The sequence below is a fragment of the Atheta coriaria genome, unplaced genomic scaffold (genome assembly GCF_025399875.1).
Source record: "Atheta coriaria isolate IRGN ID8LTWV9N9 unplaced genomic scaffold, Caltech_Dcor_3.1 hic_scaffold_9_pilon, whole genome shotgun sequence".
In the NCBI taxonomy this organism is placed as follows: domain Eukaryota; kingdom Metazoa; phylum Arthropoda; class Insecta; order Coleoptera; family Staphylinidae; genus Dalotia; species Dalotia coriaria.
The window spans coordinates 3,873,595-3,893,198 of NW_027045451.1; the positions used below are offsets into that span (position 1 = coordinate 3,873,595).

General features: G+C 34.8%; 4 protein-coding genes, 2 non-coding genes and 2 pseudogenes across 6 annotated transcripts; 5 read left to right on the plus strand and 3 right to left on the minus strand.

The window, feature by feature from the left end:
- The first annotated feature begins 8 nt into the window (after positions 1-8).
- LOC135798599 (XK-related protein 6-like) lies at positions 9-2,217 on the plus strand (annotated as a pseudogene).
- A 1,103-nt stretch (positions 2,218-3,320) lies between these two features.
- Positions 3,321-8,016, minus strand: LOC135798598 (protein EFR3 homolog cmp44E-like; annotated as a pseudogene).
- Positions 8,017-10,797: 2,781 nt separating this feature from the next.
- On the minus strand, positions 10,798-10,870 carry TRNAR-ACG (transfer RNA arginine (anticodon ACG)). Its single transcript has one exon. It is a non-coding gene; the product is annotated as a tRNA-Arg (tRNA).
- A 195-nt stretch (positions 10,871-11,065) lies between these two features.
- On the plus strand, positions 11,066-11,137 carry TRNAK-CUU (transfer RNA lysine (anticodon CUU)). Its single transcript has one exon. It is a non-coding gene; the product is annotated as a tRNA-Lys (tRNA).
- Positions 11,138-12,173: 1,036 nt separating this feature from the next.
- On the plus strand, positions 12,174-13,442 carry LOC135798240 (luciferin 4-monooxygenase-like). Its single transcript, XM_065311014.1, has 4 exons — positions 12,174-12,364; positions 12,419-12,626; positions 12,680-12,965; positions 13,028-13,442. Exons 1-4 carry the CDS (start codon positions 12,239-12,241, stop codon positions 13,422-13,424), a joined length of 1,017 nt encoding a protein of 338 aa, XP_065167086.1. The 5' UTR covers positions 12,174-12,238; the 3' UTR covers positions 13,425-13,442.
- A 180-nt stretch (positions 13,443-13,622) lies between these two features.
- On the plus strand, positions 13,623-13,979 carry LOC135799798 (uncharacterized). The gene has a single exon (XM_065313005.1). It carries the CDS (start codon positions 13,623-13,625, stop codon positions 13,977-13,979), a length of 357 nt encoding a protein of 118 aa, XP_065169077.1.
- A 482-nt stretch (positions 13,980-14,461) lies between these two features.
- Positions 14,462-16,363, plus strand: LOC135798238 (uncharacterized). Its single transcript, XM_065311012.1, has 4 exons — positions 14,462-14,691; positions 14,750-14,957; positions 15,015-15,300; positions 15,353-16,363. The coding sequence occupies exons 1-4, from the start codon at positions 14,566-14,568 to the stop codon at positions 16,317-16,319; spliced, it is 1,587 nt and encodes a 528-aa protein (XP_065167084.1). The 5' UTR covers positions 14,462-14,565; the 3' UTR covers positions 16,320-16,363.
- LOC135799799 (uncharacterized) lies at positions 16,323-19,165 on the minus strand. Its single transcript, XM_065313007.1, has 9 exons — positions 18,747-19,165; positions 18,568-18,689; positions 18,266-18,507; positions 17,956-18,214; positions 17,410-17,562; positions 17,184-17,340; positions 17,006-17,127; positions 16,713-16,954; positions 16,323-16,653 (listed from the first exon to the last, which is right to left on the minus strand). Exons 1-9 carry the CDS (start codon positions 19,034-19,036, stop codon positions 16,390-16,392), a joined length of 1,851 nt encoding a protein of 616 aa, XP_065169079.1. The 5' UTR covers positions 19,037-19,165; the 3' UTR covers positions 16,323-16,389.
- Positions 19,166-19,604: the final 439 nt, after the last annotated feature.

Below are 19,604 nucleotides of genomic sequence, written 5' to 3' on the forward strand. Positions count from 1 at the left end.
AATAACCTTCTCACGTCTATGTCACTTAAGTCGCTTTGCGTCGCCTTGGTCTGCCTTGATCGCCTTGGTTGCTTTACTCACAATTTGTCAATTATGAGTATCGCGAATTGTTTTAGTTCGAATTCTACATGTGATCTCATCTATATTTAGTTTACTTTAAGTTAGTTAATCGTAGATTAGCGCCGCAATAAACACCAGACAATGAAATGACTGTCATCTACCAGAGCAAGATGTGTGAACCAGAAGCAATTGATCAGGTGGATCGATTGCCATCCAGAGACAGGGTCACTGATTTGGATATAGCTGGTTTCGTCATCTCAATCGTTAGTCATCTCGTTGATCTGGTCTTCGACTTGAACTTGGCCTACAGATACTATCACAACAATGAAATTCCTTACTTCTGCACAACTTTAGGTTTTATTCTCATACCAGCAATAGTCAATACTGCTTTCAGTATACGAATGTAAGTTAAAAAAATATGTCCTTGATATATCCGCTATAAAAATTATTTTTAGGTACTACTTAGACCAAGGGAAGGCAAACAGAAGTTTAACTAATAGATTATCGTTGCAGGATTCTGCTGTTTACTCATATTAGTTTTTCAACTGGCTCCAGTATTGAGGTACTTTGATGCTTTACAATATGCACTCAAGTCTAGAAAAGCACAAAAGAACAAAAATATTGAAGATCAGAGAAAGTACTACAAGCTGATGGTGCAGGAAGACTCAGATGTGGCTTTACTCAGAGTATTGGAGTGTTTTCTTGAGGCAGCTCCACAACAAATTTTACAATTGTCAATTATATTTCATACTCATGGACAGGGTATTAGTAATACTTTTACTTGTAAGTTTTCTTGTTATCTACCACATAAATTTTCATATAAATCACGACATTTTTTAGTTATACATCAGTTGCTTTCGATTGGCAGCAGTTTTGTGAGTATGGCATGGTCTATGGCTTCCTACCAAAGATTACTAAGAGTGTCTTTAACAAATAAGAATAACATTACATGGGCTGGTACTATCATGCAATTCATGTGGCACTTTTTAGTTACAGGTAAGTAAATTATTCAACAAAAAAAATGCATGAAAATATATAAATTCGTTTCAGTTTCGCGTATAATGTGCATAAGTGTTGTTGCTTCCATCTATCCTGAATACACCGTCCTTGCCCTTTTTATCCACTGGATGTTCATGGTCATCTGGCTGCTCTACTCCACCCATGACCTTAATTTCTGCAACAACAACCGAATCTACGACTTCCTCTTTTATACAATCTTCGGCACTGTGTACATCTTCACGCATGTGAGCCTTAGCGACGGGCGTACATTTTGGAAGTACGTCTTTTTTTATCTTACATTATGCGTGGAGAATATCATCTGCATGATCGTGTGGATCGTCAAAGCGGACGACACTGTGAAGGAGACGCTTTACTACCTCCCAATCGTCTATATTAACTTTATCTCGTTTTTTGTTGGCATACTTTTCATGATTATTTATTACAAGATCTTCCATCCGAGCACTGGCTACGTCAGCCGGCTCACACGTGCTGCACAGCACGCGTTAACCACATAAATAACTTGCGAGTAGGTTTTATTTAGTGCGTGACTGGCTCTGATTAGTTTCTCTTTATTTATTTTCTGCTAGAGCAATTTTTGAGCAACGTATGATTTTATATAGACTAATTATTTATGACATTACTGATTTACTCCATACGCTGATACTTTTCTTGTGATTCTGATAAAATCTCACGTTAGTTAACTTTTATTAGCCAATTAAGATCACATTAATATCTATTCGCTAGTGTTTTAATAGTTTAAATATTAGGTGCGTTAACTAGTCATTTATTTTTCGTTGGAACAAGTCGAAGCAACGCGAACGCACAAAATTGTGTACTTAATATACTTAAATAATTTAGAAGAAGAGTTTTAAATCGTGTTTATAGACATGATAGTGGCTTGTGAAGTATATTTTTGGATTGTCGATCAACTTTTTTTCGAACAAACAATTTACATTTACAACTCGAATTTGTAAATAGCTATTGCGAATATTAATTTTTGGTGTTAGTTTTATTGAACTGTTTTCTGAAAATTGTACTGATACTAATGTGCCTATATAAACGAAAAATACTCCGGTGGATAATTACGAGAAATCTCAACGTATTAAATATACACAATTATTTATACAGTTTATATACAATAAAGTGCAATTACAATCATTTATCTAAGATCAAACAGTATATAAAAATCCGATTTTTTGAATTGCGGCCTGTTAATTAACGAATGGACGTTTTCTTTCAGTAAAACGCCTTCCGTTAATTAACAGGCTTTTGTATTACCATTAATATGTACTCTCGATCGGGTGCCACCATGATTTCGTGTTTTCTTGATCGAACACGTATGAAAACAAGATCGTTGCTTGGGTCTAAGTCGCGTACCACGCTGCGGGACTTTTCGGCTAATGAACCGATCAATCCAGCATACTGCACGGTGACTGTGTTGTCCATAGTGCTCTTAATAGCGATACCTTCGCTATTTATGACGATTATTCCTTCTACGCCTTCATGCGACTGCAAACGCTTCAAAGTTTCTTCGATTTCATTCGCCTATTAAAGAAATTATTAAATTATTCATTAATTATTGAGTAAATAGTAATTTTCACTCACCATCTTTCAAAAATGATTGATTAAAGTGACGAGTTCTGACAATTTACTGCAATAAACAAAAGTTTACAAATGTCACTTGGATTCATGTAAATATGAGCAGAAAAAAAACAAATCTAGTTATTATTTTCTCGTTTATGTCCGATTTGTACATGTCAACCGTTATTTACATTTAATTATTTGAATCATTTGAATCACCTTTATCACCGAACGCTCGTCGCTCATGTTTACGATAAAATTTACAGGTATTAACAAGGATAGACTTTTCTACATAAAGTATATACCAACATCAATGTCGAATCTCGAACGGGTATCATTTACACGCAATGAGAATACAAATGATTGAGCAATCATTTGTACAATATGTTATTATATATATGTAACAGCATTATGTATGTTGGCAGTAATCCCTTTCGATGATTCTGAAAATGACCTTCGATGGTAATGCGTTCGAACACTATCGTATAGTACATGTTAGCGTTCGTGTACAGTTGTCATTTATAATAATAACATGGCTCATACCATAAACTTTGTTTCATGTGGATGTAATAATGATAAATTGTCCCATTTCTGGATTTCTTTTGTCAATAAAATTAAATATGAATATTAGAAAAACATAAATACTCATAAGAGTGCGCAATGTGCATAATCATAAACAAAAATATCAAATCAATCACCTATCATGTTTGTATGATTGTACGCTAACCGGATAAAAGCTATCCAAATATTTCGTGTATCAAAAATAATAACGCTTCGTAATTGTAAGTCAAAATGCTACCTAAACATAATCTAGAAATGGCTTGCAACATTTTTAATGAATAAACAATTCGGGAAAGTTTGCTCGTACACCGGTACTGTTTTAGTATCTTCAGTTTTGATTGGGCCGTTTTCCTCTGAGCTGGAAATTGACTTGAATATTTCGTTTAACTTGTTGTGGAGCACATCATGCTGTAATAATTCATCAAGCATTAGTATATACTAGTATATTAGTGAAATTAGTTTGATTGTACCTTGGGTTGTGTGCGCTTAGTTAATTCAGTAAACGTCGCCGTTCTGAATGTATTGCTGATCTGTTCACGCTTTTCATTTTCTGCTTCTTTTCGAACTTCTGGCGGCTCGCTCAAGACATGTTTCATACTTTCGAAGGTCAACTCTTCTTCCGGCATTTTCTATTTCAAATATAAACAAATAGATTAATAAATATTAAAGAAAATACAGTGGATAAACAAAATAATGCTTAAAACTTACTTTAAATGATACACGAGCGTCAAAATTCAATGATTTGGTATTTAAAAAGGAGAATTGGGAATTTTCAGATGAATGAAGGAATTGCAAAATACCATCCCAACTTCGGTGACGTTCAAGGAAAAGCGGAATTGTATTTCGGTATTTCTGGGATAGGAATGTTATAAGAATTTAAATCGAAACATAGATCAAAACAATTCGTACCCTTTGTAAGCCTGGAGAACTTGATGCGCTGTTCACTTCGGTATTGGAAACAATCTCAGCCACACTCCCCCTTGCGCCAGTTTCCACCCAACTATGTCGTTGGGCACCTGCAACACCTGGCCCGCCAGAGCCGTACGGCGATGTCGATTGCAGTCCCTGTCACGTCTAGACCACTCAAAACTAAGCATATATCTACACAGCCATCTGTAAAAACCATACTCTATAATTCACCCCTGAAACAAAAACATAACTCATACCTTACTAACTAATAAATGAGGAAATTTATCAACCATAGCACCAGTAATATGTATACCGCGCAACCAGGTAGAATATACGTGGTGCTTCTTTCTTCCGCGCTTCTACCCAGCTTGTTGGCGTAATTCAAGATATGGTATCGCCACACAACGCTCGGAATCAATACCAGCAGTACATAACAACGCAGGTTGTACCGTTGCGCTTCATTGAAGCTCTTGATTACTTAACGCCAGACTTTGAATTCTATGCCAAAATAAGGCCAGATTACCAATGTTTCCTGTCGTAGTAGCTCCGATGTAACTTACCCGACTACCAATTGTAATAGTTCAATGACAGTTTCTTCGCTAGCTAGCCCCACGCACAAAAGTACAGAGTCGTGCAAACTGGCTTTGAATACTACTTCAAGGTATTCCTCGAACTGATCTGGCAACCAGTATACAACGCGTCGTAGATGATTGACCGTGTTTCACCCACCCATCCGCCAATCCACGCTGACCCTATATAGCAATTAAGTATAAAATTAATCTGGCAAGGGATTAATTCATTATAATTGATAATTAATTAAAAACAATTGCACTCCACGTCGCCTTGTGAGTTCTCGAGGCTGTGATGACGGTCGATGAGCGTGCAAAATCTTCTGCACTCAATACAATGCATGTCCGGATCAGGCAAAGCTGACATTCCTACTAGAGGCCCAGAAAGGAAATGGGGAAATGCGTGGTATCTTAAATGAATCGTTTGATACTTGCGCCAACCCTATAAACTCTCCTTCTAATAGGATACTCTGCAACATGTTGTCTGTAAGTGTATGGCTATCCACTAGTGTGGATATGAATTTTACCTTACAATGAAATATCATTATTTCAATCTTTGATAGTCAGGAAGATGATTTGCAAACTCTCCCAGCATTTATCAATGCATCTGGCATTGTTTCTCTCTATTTTGACTTGTGCCCGTGTCTTACTGAATCTTTCTCATGAGAGTAATGAGTTGATGATTTCAAGCACAGAAGGGCCCACGCTTCCAGCTGCAATGGTAAATGATTTTCGGGAAAGGACATCCGATGCTTGTTCGAATTTTCGGCTTTTCTTTTGAGTTCTCGTCCAGGTGCGACATCATCATTTCTACGACGGTGTATGAATATTGTGCTTGAATTGAAAATATAATGATTCTAAATGTATGAATGGCAAATTCGTTTGGAACCCATAAATCGTGTAAGTCGAAATGCCTAAAAAAACAGAATAAACACAGTTATTACAATTTAATTAAGAAAATGACCTTGGAATATGCGCTATTTTTAACAACATAGCAATAATTACCTTAATACTGGTCGTAATACAGCTCTAATGTGCCCAAATGAAGCCCTGCCTATCAATTCACGCATGCAGGTCTCCGCCAACATCGGCGGATCCACTTGATCATCAGGCGCCGACTCCACGCCGGTTTCGTCCACGTGGAAACGCGAGTTTTGCATATTGTACAGCAGACTAGGAACTATCTTATCCATATGCACCGACTCCCAAATATTCTCAACTAAATCATCCGAAACGGTCTTTCGTACAACGGCTTGCAAACCTTTAATACCCGCCGTGCGGATTTTATCCCGTGTAGGCAAATCCGCGTCATTATTGTGGCACATTGCGGAGAATTTACTGACAAAGAAGTCATATCTACGATGATAGGATGGCGTGTCTTCCTCTATGTTTGCGAATTTTACAAACTAAAGCAAAAAATTAATTATTGCAAATATTGAGTGTAATTTTATACACTTACTGATTGTGTAGCTAATATCTGTAACTCTGGCTCAGTCGATTCCAACAGTTTCTGCACCATTTTAAGGAAGCTCTCAACAAATAAGTTTAATTGTGGTGCATGGCATGACAATAGCAGTAAATCCATTGCCTCCATTGCAATAATAACAAATCTATAAACAAAAATATAAAAAAAAGTGCTCTAAAAACACTAATTGTTTGATATTCATACCCATAACGTCTGCGGTATATATCCCTTGCAGCTTTCTGATATAAATACTCCCCAATTCTATCCAATTTCTCAGGAGAACTTAAGGAATAAAATGTAAGCTTTTCCATGTTGGATTTAACCAACCCATCTTGAGGCAAGACTGGGAAGATGTTGTCCACGAGCCGTTTATACCTTGGCCGTAAGGCATTGCAACAACCGCAACAACCTGCATAAAAAATAATCATTTGATTCCATTGAATTGAACTAATTATTTATGCAAATTGAAATTTGATCTACTTTAGTGTATTGTGTTAATTTTGAGCTTACCAAACATTCTAACTGTGTAAGTACACCTTTTATGGAATGGCGATTCTTTATATACACATGATTTCTTTATACACTAAATAAGTCTACATAAATGAACACAGGGCAAGAGTCATGATCACCATCATAATGATTACTTCATCGATGACACTACAGTGTCAGACGTGTGTCAGAGTCAGATGTTTTATCGTGTAAGAAAGACAGAGAAATAAAATCATCAGGCATGTAATACACGTGAGGGAAACTCAAGTTATTTTTAACTCAGTGAAATGACAAGCTGTTTTAGTGGACCTGTGTAGTACGTATTTCTGCCACAAAAATCGTTTGTGTAAATTATATGAAGTCGACGACAGCGCCCCAAGCGGTGATAGAGTAGTGCGTGACATCGGTTTAGCGTACTTCATTTGAAGATTTCAAACACAGTGCGCGCTAGATGCACTACCGTAAGGTGGCGGCCTCTATGGCAATGATTAGCACTAAACAACACATTCACATGTAATCAATAAATAGCGCAAATTTTGAAATATGTGCAAATATCTTCACTGAAAAAACTGACTGATTTAAAATGAGAGTGCACTTACATCCAGCGTCCGTGCATTTCTGCATCACCGTCTCGACCACCTCCGAGAAGTCGGCCGACTCAAAGCAACAGCGTACCAAAGACATGTTTCAATCTGATCGCTTTTCTCGCAAATTTTCACACAAAACGTTCACCTACACTCGCTCACTTTTATTATTCGCACCACGTATCTTCTTGTCTCACATGGTATTACGAAACAGGTGCTCATGTGATCGAATTATGCGCCCTGCTTCGATTCACCACACATGATCGGCAATTCTTGTTCGCACTCACGCCCAAAATGCAATTTTCTTCGTAGCACAAATTGTTTCTGTGATGTATCGATGTTTGGATGATTGAGGATAATATTGGCGACGAATCGTTGGTCGTGTGTGCCGAAAGCGACGCGACGCCGCGACGCCTCGCTACAGGAGCGTCGCTAAGCTACTACTAACCCATTTTCCATGAGGGAAAATCATCGGAGACGCGAAAAAGCGACGGCGCATGTTTGCTCCCTTGGCGCGCGGGAGCGGTGGCAGTTTCAAGTCAGACACTTAGGGGTAGGTCGTCGCGTAGGTGTAAATCTCTACAAGAAAGCCTAATACGTTTGTAAGCCGGCGGAGATTTGATCAAAATAACTCGCAGCGCGTTGTAACTTGTCGTTTGTCGTTTGGTGAAAATTAGAAATAGCACGAAAGGGGTCTTCGAACTTGCTGGAACATGCTCTTTATTATCGATTGGTTATTTTTGGTTTGGACGCGTATCTACGTGCACGCCAGCAGATATAATTAACTGCCATGTATTTTTTTCAGAAAGATTTCATATCGCACACTTATGACACGCAAAAACTGCTTATCGAATTATGTTCTTAAATTTTCACTCAAAACCAGTAATCTGACATTTTTAGAGATTATTATCAATTAAGTATTAATTCAACTTTACGATTACGTTGCGCACACCGAAATCTTATATAAACGCCGGTGATCTAACGGACGTTGCGGTTGTTTTATCATCGTTCTTATTTCTTGGACTTTAATGTCAATGGCGGGCATCGTCGTTAAGCGCGCGAGGTTCTTTTAACGCGCAACGCGCACCGGCGATTGTTGATAAATGGTGGCGGGTAAATGTAGTGTAATGAAACCAGGCATAAAGGATATAAAGCCCGGGGCGGTGGCAATAAGGATGTCGTACAAGTGCCATTAGACGGAACGTAGACGCGCTAAGTCTTGCAGGTTGTATCATATCAGGTAATCAAAGTGTCACAATCACACAGTGAATGTGTACAGACGTAAAGAGATATAATGTTGTTACGGTGATATTCACAGTGAGTTCTTGTAAGTGAAATGAGTAAAAACTTGTTTTATTGTTGCAGAACGCAATATTATCACCATGTTATAAATACAAATTTAATTTTTATGTTTGCGACGCTTTTACTGAGAAACCATTCAACCAATTTTGATAAATTTTGGTAGGGAGGTATTTTGAACCTTAGAGAAACTAATTGACTACTTTTGTTACATAAATATAACTTTCAAGGTGTAAAATTTGCGTTAAAAGTTGCATTAAGATTCAATCATAGTTTTAGTTGCATATTTCTCCCCCAGATGGCACTGCAATGCACTATTTGCATTTTTCATGTCTTTACATTAAAATTGAAGATTTTATTGACGGATTTGACAGGTTTTATTATAAGTTGTTATTTCTTGAGGCTTGAACAAGAGTGAAACACAGTTGAGTAACAGAATTTACTTGTTTCTTATTTATTACGTAATAATTTATTAATTTACAGCAAATTGAACAACACAAATCTCACTTGAAGATCGAAATCGTTGCGAATGTAATCACTTAGAGAATCTTGTAATCCCTGGCCGCTAAAATCATTGAACAGAAACGGAAGGCATAAACACTCGACTCGCCGATATTAATTTCATAATTCATTGCGGACGCTGTAACGCAGCGCATCACGCCGCAAATCATTTGTTTGCGGCGCGAGCGGTCGCCATCGCGTATTAATATTGATGTTTGAAATTTATAGGGAAGGCTATAAGTTGGGCACAAACACACACGGCAACCCAACATACACACACACAGACGCGCAGATGCTCACAGTGCGACGCACATTTTTGCGGCATCGCTAAGTAAATTACGACGGCGGGAGAATAAACGACCGCCGCGAGTTGCTGCCGAGGTGGAAAAAAACTAATTGAATTAGTGTTTGCGGCAGCGCAAATCGATAGGCTATTAATTTGCGTTTATTGCTGATAATTAATCCCGTTGCCGCGCGACTTGTGTGGAATGCGTTTCTCGTAAATCGCGCGATGATAGAAAAGCGTAGAAACTGAAACCGGGCAAAAACTGAATTAAAACGCACGCAGGGAGCGAATTTGATCTAGCCGCATATTAAAAATGAGCATCCGAGTTGTTTGACTGCTACAATTAGACACGTGCTCGGACAGTACGCGCTTATCCTTTAATTAACTAGAATTAACGCATCTGCTTGCATGAATTATGAAGCGTTCGCAATGTTGCGGCCAGTATTAGATTACATTTATTTATGATGCACATTTGCTACCTTGATCTTCACCTCGCAGATGTTATCACGAATATTGTACCTACTTACCTACCACACAACGTAATCTATATATATAAAATTTGCGTGTCACAGTGTTTGTTTCCATACTCCTCCGAAACGGCTTTACCGATTTTTACCAAATTTCATATGCGTATTCAGTAGGTCTGAGAATCGGCTAACATCTATTTTTCATACCCATAAGTGATAGGGTTGTTCACCCTTAACTTTTTAAATTTTTGGACAAATTCTTTTGTTTTATTTTTTTTATAATGTGGAATTAAAAATACATACAACCCTAAATTTTTAGTTTTTATCACCAACCCCTATTTCTTTATAGCCATTTTAGTAATTCAATCATTTTCAGCCCGCTAAAAGAAAAATTTTTATATGCGTATTCAGTAGGTCTGAGAATCGGTAACTTCATATCTTTAAGTGATAAGGGTTGTTCACCCTTAATTTTTTTAAATTTTGGTCGAAATTTTTGTTTTATTTTTTAATGTGGCATTAAAATATACATACAACCCTAAATTTTTGGTTTCTTATCACCAACCCTATTTTTATAATAAGTAAGTTACTTTTTGTCTACTCTAAAATTTATCTAGAAACTTGAAATAATTTATATGGCAAAACAACGTTTGCCCGGTTAACTAGTATTATCTATATTTACATTTTTTATTTGAATTTCAATTATTATTAACGATAATTGCTAATTGAAACTTCATCTTTTGTGCATTAACATTTACTCTCTAATAACTTGCTATTTCATTGAATATTAATTGCTGGGTGTTGTTGAATATGCAGTGTTTTGTATTACTTGTAGTCATTAGGTAACGAGTTGCACGTTTGTTGAACATTGTTATAAATGTTATTCGTATAATCAATCATCTTTCTTGGTGGAATTTGGCACTTCGTGCAACTAGTAATTATTACAATACCTAGAAAGTGTAAAATACGTTTTGATTTCCGATTTTAAGATATTTTAAGAAAATTTTCGGTATGAATAAGAAGAAAAAAGCGATCCTGCCAGGATTCGAACCTGGAATCTTCTGATCCGTAGTCAGACGCGTTATCCGTTGCGCCACAGGACCTGTTGACGTGTCTTTCACTAACTCTGGGAATAACATAGCATATAATCACTGATATTCAATGAATAGGAAATAAATATTGTGTAATTTGTGTTTACAATATGTATAGGTATTTAAAAGTGCAAGTTATTAATAATTTTAGTGGTTATGTTAACTAATGGCACTTCTTATCCTTGTTTTAGCGCACTTCTAATATCTGCCCGGCTAGCTCAGTCGGTAGAGCATGAGACTCTTAATCTCAGGGTCGTGGGTTCGAGCCCACGTTGGGCGCATCTTTTGGTTTTATTATTTAAATAAATCAATCATTGTAAGCCTATACTACTTATCAGATAAACTTGCAAATTCTTTAGCTTACTTATACTCGTTGTACATTTAATTATCTAAAATTACAATCGATAATTTCGCATTGTGACAAATAGCATCTTTAGCATTTTGAATAACAATAATTTCCATTACAACGTTTCACTCCTCAATTTCTGCGTACACTCGAGGATTTACACATAATTAGAATTTCAATTATGCTTACCCAGCACGATATAAATGCGTTCGTTCACATACGAACATCTTACAAATGTAAGAATGGAATTTGCATGCAATTTTACGACTTACTTAGTTTTTAAATAAATAGCTGTATTATTCAGAAGAATTGTTAATCAAGCCCATCCGTCTCGGCGCTGAGCGCCTCGCATGCGTTTATCTGTGACACAACTATCCGCTTAGTGAATTAATGCGCCGGCGATAAATTTACAGCAGTGCAGAACGTGACCAACGCGCGCGCCTATTCTATATTTAATTAAGACAACGCGGAAGAACAACTCAAGCGTGCACTTATCGCGGTTTGATGTTAAGGCATTATCAGCGTCATAACTTCATTACGAACTTGTTGCTTCGGTTGCCGGTTGCTGCTGCACAATCTACGCGCGCAACAAATTCAATTTTTGTGTAAAGCTTTGATTCTCCGTGAATTATTTGAACATATGTTACAAATTACCATTTTTGACCGTAAGCTTTCCTAGTAACATAAACATAACTGAGAAATCGCAATTTGTGTTGCCTATTTTTTATTTTACGTAATTTTGCAGTTTTTTTCATATTTTAATACTCCTAATAACGTTTTATGTGATAATTAATATAAAATAAATTCTACTCTCCACCTTAATGAACTTGTTTCGTCTACCAAATAAAATTTGAATGTTTCCAATTTAGAAATGATTATATTTTGATATTGGTCTATAGTATAATGGCAGCAACTTTTTTGAATAGCTATTAATATTATAGTACAAGTCTGTAAACAAAATCAGTTATAAAAGACACTAGAAGCAGTGTTTTCAACTCTTTACTTCAAGACAGCAAATTCAAAATAAATCAAAAATGGTGCCAGTTTCGGATAAATCAAAAATCGTAAGAGGATTACCATTAGATAATCCTATATCTGAAGAGTCTCTGGGAGTTCAATTTTATCAACGCCTGTTGAAAAGAAACGACTCACCAGCCATGGTAATAAATAAATAATTTCTCTTTAAATTTAATTAAAATAATTGAATATTTTAGATCAATGTAGTTACAAATGAATCACTATCATTCAGAGACATGTTTGTCATGACTTGTAAATTTGCGGAATGGTTGCGAAGACAAGGTTTAGTAGAAAACGATGTTATCTTGATGTGTTGCGGAAATGTTTTAGAATATTTTATTCCGGTGATTGCCGCAATGTATTCTTGCATTGTGGTTGCAAATGGAAATCCAATTTATACAGAAAGTAATAAGAAATTATTTATTATATTTGATAAATAAATCAATTTTGATTTTTAGGGGAAATTCAACATGCAATTGATTTAGCAAAGCCTAAACTTATCATTTGTGTGAAAGCAAATTATGACAAATTTGTAAACATCAAAAATAATATCAAAGTGATTGTTATTGAAGATATCTACAAACTTATTGAGACGATTAACATTGATCCGTTGACGTTTGTTCCAAAAAGTTGCAATGTTTATGATCAAACCGCGGTGATTTTGTTTTCTTCTGGAACTTCCGGTTTGTTTAAAGCCGTTATGTTGACGCATCGAAATTATAATGCATTGTTTAATCAATCAGAGTAAGTTTTAAAACAATAATAACAATAATTTTTTTGAATAAATGAATAAATGTTATTTTTAGAAATCCACGTTTATCTGCAACTACAGGCAGTTCAGTAATTCTCTTCCTGCCATTTTTCCATGTTTATGGATTCGCACAAGTGATGGCTAATCATTTTCTAGGAAACTGTCTACATTTCATGCATAAATTCGAAGTTGCTTCATTATTAGCAGCTATTGAAAAGCATAAGATATCCACGCTGCCAGTGGTGCCACCTGTAGTCATAATACTGTCTAAAACACCATTAGCCTCAAAATATAACCTCACTTCAGTGCACACTATCATCTGCGGAGCTGCACCATTGAGCGCTGAAACTGAAGCTGCGATATTAAAAGTATTCAAAACGCAAATATCCGTCAAGGTTACGGTCTCACTGAAACAACATTCGCTGCAACTTTGTTTTACGTTAAAGATCTAGGCAAAAAACATGGATCATGCGGTACAGTGATCCCTGGATCACAGGTCATCATTCGTGATCCAGAAACAGGCGCATTATTGGGACCAAATCAAGTTGGAGAATTATGTCTTAAAGCAGATATTGTAATGAAGGGTTATCTAGGCAATCGGATGCAACCAAAATGCATTTACAGAAGATGGCTTCTTACGTACAGGAGATATGTGTTACTATGATGATGATCTATATTTTTATATAGTTGATCGATTGAAAGAGTTGATCAAGTATAAATCATTTCAAATCGCACCTGCTGAATTAGAAGCGTTGTTGGTGACGCATCCGAAGATATTGGATGCTGCTGTTATTGGTAAACCGGATGAATTTGCCGGAGAAGTACCTTTGGCGTTTGTTGTAGCGAAAGGTGAAGTTACAGAACAGGAGATTATGGATTTTGTTAGTCAGAATGCGGCTTCGTATAAAGCTATAAGAGGTGGTGTTCGTTTTCTTAATGTTATACCGAAAAGTGTAAGTGGGAAGATTTTGAGGAAAGAATTGCGAGAATTGATTACAAAAGGATAATATGTATTTATAACTATATATAGTGTTTGATTAATCAGAAATAAAAATGAATTTGGCACCGGATTATGCTTTTTATGATTATTCCAATGTTAATTTGTAATAAAATTCCCTAAGTGTTTCTAAAAGTGCTCGATTTGCAGTTTTTCCTTACTTTTTTGTTTAAAAATCTTTGTTCCTGGCTTTTAATATATTGTTTGATATTATATTATATAGATTTATTTGTTTATTAAATAATAGTATTTCTATACCTATTTTATAAAGTGTTATAACCTCAAAATCAAAAATTTGATTGCAAAACCACCAAATTTCTTTTTATAGCAACTCGTATATTCAAATGAGAGTAATTTATCACTGCACGACTTCATAAAGTTTGTTTATGGTTACGGTTGAAGTTCAAAATGTTTACGATTATGTGGGTCGATAGTACAACGACAGAACTTTATGATTATGATGTAATTAATCGCAAACACATTTAAACCAGACTAAATGTTAAACTAGGCCAGTTATCAAAATATTGTGAACCTGTAAACATACAATCAATACCACTAACTGTGTTTACACATTCAAAACCAAAAATAAAAGCAAAATGGCGACCGTAAAAGCAAAAGTGATAACTGGATTACCGCTGCATCATGCGATATCTCAGGAAGCATTAGGAGTTCAACTTTATCAAAGATTAAAAGCGAACTATCACACTGAATCACCAGCAATGGTAAAAAATAAATGATTTAATCTCAAAACACAAAAAAATCAAAATAAACGAATTTTAGATTAACGTTGTTTCCAATGAAACGTTATCATTTCGTAATTTATTTGTTATGACCTGTAAACTTGGCGAATGGATGCGTCGACAAGGTTTAACACAAAACGATGTGATTTTAATGTGTTGTGAAAATGTAATGGAATATTTCGTGCCGGTTATTGCTGCAATGTATTCGTGTATTATCGTTGCAAATGCAAATCCAGCATACAGCGAAAGTAATTATTTTAAATTTTGAATATCAGATACAAAATTAGTTGTGTTGACATTTCTAGGAGAACTTCAACATGCTATAAACCTTTCAAAACCAAAACTAATATTTTGCTCAAAAGCAAATTATGCAAAATTTCACAGAATAAGAAACTATATTAGAGTTATCATCCTTGACGATGTTTATGAACTTGTAAAGAGTATTAATATTGATCCATTGCGATTCATTCCGAAACATTGCAATGTTTATGACCAAACTGCTGTGATTTTGTTTTCTTCTGGGACTTCCGGTTTGTTTAAAGCTGTGATGTTGACGCATCAAAATTATAACGCACGAATTAATCAGGCACAGTAAGTTTTAGTTAAATTTTATTATATTTTATGTTTAAATTTATTATTTTAGGGATCCACGTTTATCAACGACAACAGGTGATTCTGTAATATTATTTCTTCCATTTTTCCACGCTTATGGATTTGCTATAATTCTATCAGATCTGTTTCATGGAAAATGTGTGCATTTCATGCACAAATTCGAAATCTCTTCATTTCTATCCGCTATAGACAAGCACAAAATAACAATGTTACCAGTTGTACCTCCAGTGCTTATAATGTTGTCCAAATCAGCTTTAACCTCAAAATATAACCTCACATCCGTTGTTAATATTCTATGCGGTGCTGCCCCCTTGAGTGCAGAAACTGAAGTAGCTATACGCAAAATATTCCCGAATGCAATTATCCGTCAAGGTTATGGTCTCACCGAAGGAACATTCGCTGCAACATTGTTTTATGCAAAAGATTTAGACACTAAACATGGATCTGTTGGTACTGCAATGCCAGGCACTGAGATTATAGTCCGTGATCCGGATACTGGTGCTTTAATGGGCCCACATCAAGTTGGAGAGTTTTGTATCAAAGCACAAACAGTGATGAAGGGTTATTTAGGCAACCCAGAAGCCACTAAAAATACATTTACGGATGATGGATTTTTACGTTCAGGAGATATGTGTTACTACGATGAGGATGGATATATTTATATAGTTGATCGATTGAAGGAGTTGATCAAATATAAAGCCTTTCAGATTGCACCTGCTGAATTAGAAGCGTTGTTGGTAACACATCCAAAGATATTGGATGCTGCGGTTATAGGTAAACCGGATGATGTTGCCGGTGAAGTACCTTTAGCCTTTGTTGTTCCAAGAAGTGAAGGTGTTACAGAACAAGAGATTATTAAATTCGTCAAAGATAACGCTGCAGCGTATAAATCTCTAAGAGGTGGTGTGCGTTTTCTTAAAAGTATTCCCAAAAGTGTGAGTGGGAAGATTTTAAGAAGAGAATTGAGAGAATTGATTAAAACACAATCACATTTGTAACTATTTGTAAATTTAAATAAAATAATTTTATATTTGGTGTTAAATATTTTGTGATTGTGATTAATTGTGATTAATCTATTGATAGTTGTCGAAAAGATCCTTGTGTTCCCATTTCATCATCAATACTAGAACTAGCAAACAATTCTTTTGGTATTTTATCAATCAAGGGAATTACTTTTTCATGTTGTTTGAACCACGGCTCGTAATGTTTAAGTAAACTAAACCATTCTTGAATTCGATCAGATATAGCATCGCCTGTTCCTCCAAAGTCTGATGGAATACAATAATTGGGTATTGATGCTTTCATTTTATCATCACCAGCTTCAATTATAACCTTAAAATTCAAATCATTACTATTTTATAATAGATGGCGCTAGTTGAATAAAAACTTACTCTGTTTTTAATTTTATCGTTCAGGAACATTTTGCAAACATTGATAAAATTTTCTGCATATCCCGGGGCGTTGATAATAAATATTTGTTTGGTCCGAAATGGAAAAGTTGTTTGGAGTAATTTCACCGTTTGTTTCAAAAATGGCGTCATCAATTGTACAACCATTGTTGGTGAGAAAACATTCATGTTTATAACCAGAACATTCCCAGCGTCTAAAGTGCTTAAATTTGCTTTATAAATAGCTAAAAATCAAATTAGAAATCCTTAAAAGTCAAAATAGTTTATTTTAATACCGGAAATCCATATAAATTTACACATAACCTCAATATTGCATGAATTAATATTCACTTCACGAAATCCAGCAAAAGTAACTTTATAACCTTCAGGCGTTAATTTTCTCGAGGCTAGAAAGTAACTAAAAGTGCAATTTAACTTCAAAACTTTAAAATATTAAATAATAATTATACTTACAAGTTCTTGAGTGTTTCCCAATCGATTTCTTCAAAACTATAAACTTTGAAACTCTCCGGACATTTTGTTTTATTGACAAAGTAATTTTCTAGTTTTTGTTTTGTTGCTTCCATGTCATATTTACACGCTCGGAGAAAAATTTCTAGCATTTCCACTTCTATAAATAAACACAAGCAAACAAACAAAAAATTAAAAATTAATTAAACTTAATTTAATTAATTAATACCATATTGCTTAGGTATAAATGGATGTCTATCCATCCAAATTTTTAAGGTTTCAATTTGTGAAATAAATCGATCTTCATCTTCATTAAGATTTCTCTTGATTTTCTTTGCTTGTTCGGGAGTTAACTCACAAAACGTCGATGGAATCATCGTGACTCTTTAGAATTGCAAAAATTCTAATACAAAAGTCATGCTTTAAATAGTTATCAAGGTCGAAAGAAATGTATCATATTCCTCTTTAATTTATATGTTTGTGTCACTTGCATGCTCATAATAGCGACATAAATGTGTAGGGAGATACGAATAATTGGATGATTATTTTAAATTGAGCAAAAAACGAACGCGAAATTGTCCACATGTAAATAAATTGTGTTATTATAAACAATATTTAATTGGGCTGAATAAAGTACTCATTTATTTCGCAATGAGATAGAATTATATTTTTTTTATCTGCACCATTACTATAATAATATAAGACATAAAAAGAAAATAAAAACACAAACCAGTTAATTATCTAACAATTAAATACTATAAATAATTCTATATCTAATCAATGTCTAATTTTCTAAAACTTCCCTGTGTGCCTAAATCTTCATCAATTCCGTTTGTGGTGTATAATTCCTTGGGAATATTGCCAACAATTTGAACTTTTGCATGTTCCAGGAACCAAGCTTCAGTCGATTGTAAACTTTCCATGAAATTTTTGGCATTTTCTGCAATTGTACCATCTGTACCACCGTATTCTTTCGGTAAACAATTACTTGGTATACATTTTTTCATATAATCATCACCAGCTTCAATATTTATCTAAAAATAAACATTAATTACTGAAAAAATCAAAACTTTTGAAAATTTTACTTTATTTCTGATTTTTTCATTAAATAATAATTTAACCATGTTTGCAATTGGGACTGCATATGAAGGCACATAGATAAAGTAAATTCCTTTGATCCGGAATGGATAAACGGTCTGAATCATCACCAGCAATTGTTTAAATGTAGTATTTATTATACTAGCAGCAATTGCAGGTGTTAAGTTGCTAAAGTTTGATACCATCGTTAAACCAGCGTTGATACCGTCTAAATTTGCTTTATATGTTGCTAAAAGTAATTAATTCTTGAATATATCATGGGGAATTCATATTTTCAATAAATATTTACCGAACATTGATAATAACTTTGTTAGAACACTCATGTCACATCCTGAAGTATCCGAAGAACGAAATCCGGCACAACCAACACGATATCCTTCCGTTGTAACATGTTTAGATTCAAATAAATAACTAAAAATCATTTTTATAAACGTTAACACATTAAAATTGCAAAAATTTAAAACTTACATATTATCCAATGCTTTCCTTTCTTGTGCATTAAAATAGTGAAATCCAAACGCTTCAGGATAACGTTTTTTATAAACAAAATACAACTCAAGTTTATTTTTTGTTTTCTCTAAATTATATTTACATCCACGTAGAAAAATCGCCAACATTCGTTTATCATAATTCTGTGGAATGAAACCATGGCAACTTATCCATTCCTCTAAAAGTTTCAGATAATGCTGAAACCGCTTTTCATCTTCTTGTATCGCTGTCGCTATCTTCAAAGTTTTCTCTTTTGATAAACACAGCATTTTCCCACAATCTCAGCCAATTTCACGCGCACTACTGATTTTAAATAAATTGATCGTTTTAATACACACTCAATTTCAAGGCTCGCTTGCAAATTGGTTTTTGAATGAAGGTGGTCAACGGTTGTGTTGATGCAAATGAAACTTGATAAAAATGAATCGGCATAACCCAAACAAGTCATACAAGCGGTGTATTGTTCAATTATATCAGAACTATATCACTATATTAAGTAATTATCAGTTTGTAAAGTCAGTAGACCAGTGTAAGTAATAATTTACCATGGCATGAACAATATTATTATAGTAGGGGATTAATAATACTATTCATAAATAAAATTTAAGATAAATATATTTTAAAATAATACTTGTACATATTGAGAATACCTTAGATTGTATATTTGGTTGCCTAACATCAAGCGTAACATAATTTTTACTCGAAATGTGTTTTATTCAGAGATACAGAGTAACTAGTAACAATTACAACACCTGAAATAATGCAAACGTCCATTATTCACTACGACGACATATCCATTGCTCGTTTTCATATTTGGTGTTTGCTGTTGTCCGTAAC

Coding starts and splice junctions, on each gene's coding strand:
- LOC135798240 (XM_065311014.1), top strand. CDS start 12,239: ATGGTGCCAGTTTCGGATAAATCAAAAATCGTAAGAGGATTACCATTA. Junction 12,627..12,679: donor AAATCCAATTTATACAGAAA/GTAATAAGAAAT, acceptor TTTGATTTTTAG/GGGAAATTCAACATGCAATT. Junction 12,966..13,027: donor GCATTGTTTAATCAATCAGA/GTAAGTTTTAAA, acceptor TGTTATTTTTAG/AAATCCACGTTTATCTGCAA.
- LOC135799798 (XM_065313005.1), top strand. CDS start 13,623: ATGTGTTACTATGATGATGATCTATATTTTTATATAGTTGATCGATTG.
- LOC135798238 (XM_065311012.1), top strand. CDS start 14,566: ATGGCGACCGTAAAAGCAAAAGTGATAACTGGATTACCGCTGCATCAT. Junction 14,958..15,014: donor AAATCCAGCATACAGCGAAA/GTAATTATTTTA, acceptor TGACATTTCTAG/GAGAACTTCAACATGCTATA. Junction 15,301..15,352: donor GCACGAATTAATCAGGCACA/GTAAGTTTTAGT, acceptor TTATTATTTTAG/GGATCCACGTTTATCAACGA.
- LOC135799799 (XM_065313007.1), bottom strand. CDS start 19,036: ATGCTGTGTTTATCAAAAGAGAAAACTTTGAAGATAGCGACAGCGATA. Junction 17,341..17,409: donor ATTTATACCTAAGCAATATG/GTATTAATTAAT, acceptor GTTTATTTATAG/AAGTGGAAATGCTAGAAATT. Junction 16,654..16,712: donor ACGATAAAATTAAAAACAGA/GTAAGTTTTTAT, acceptor TTGAATTTTAAG/GTTATAATTGAAGCTGGTGA.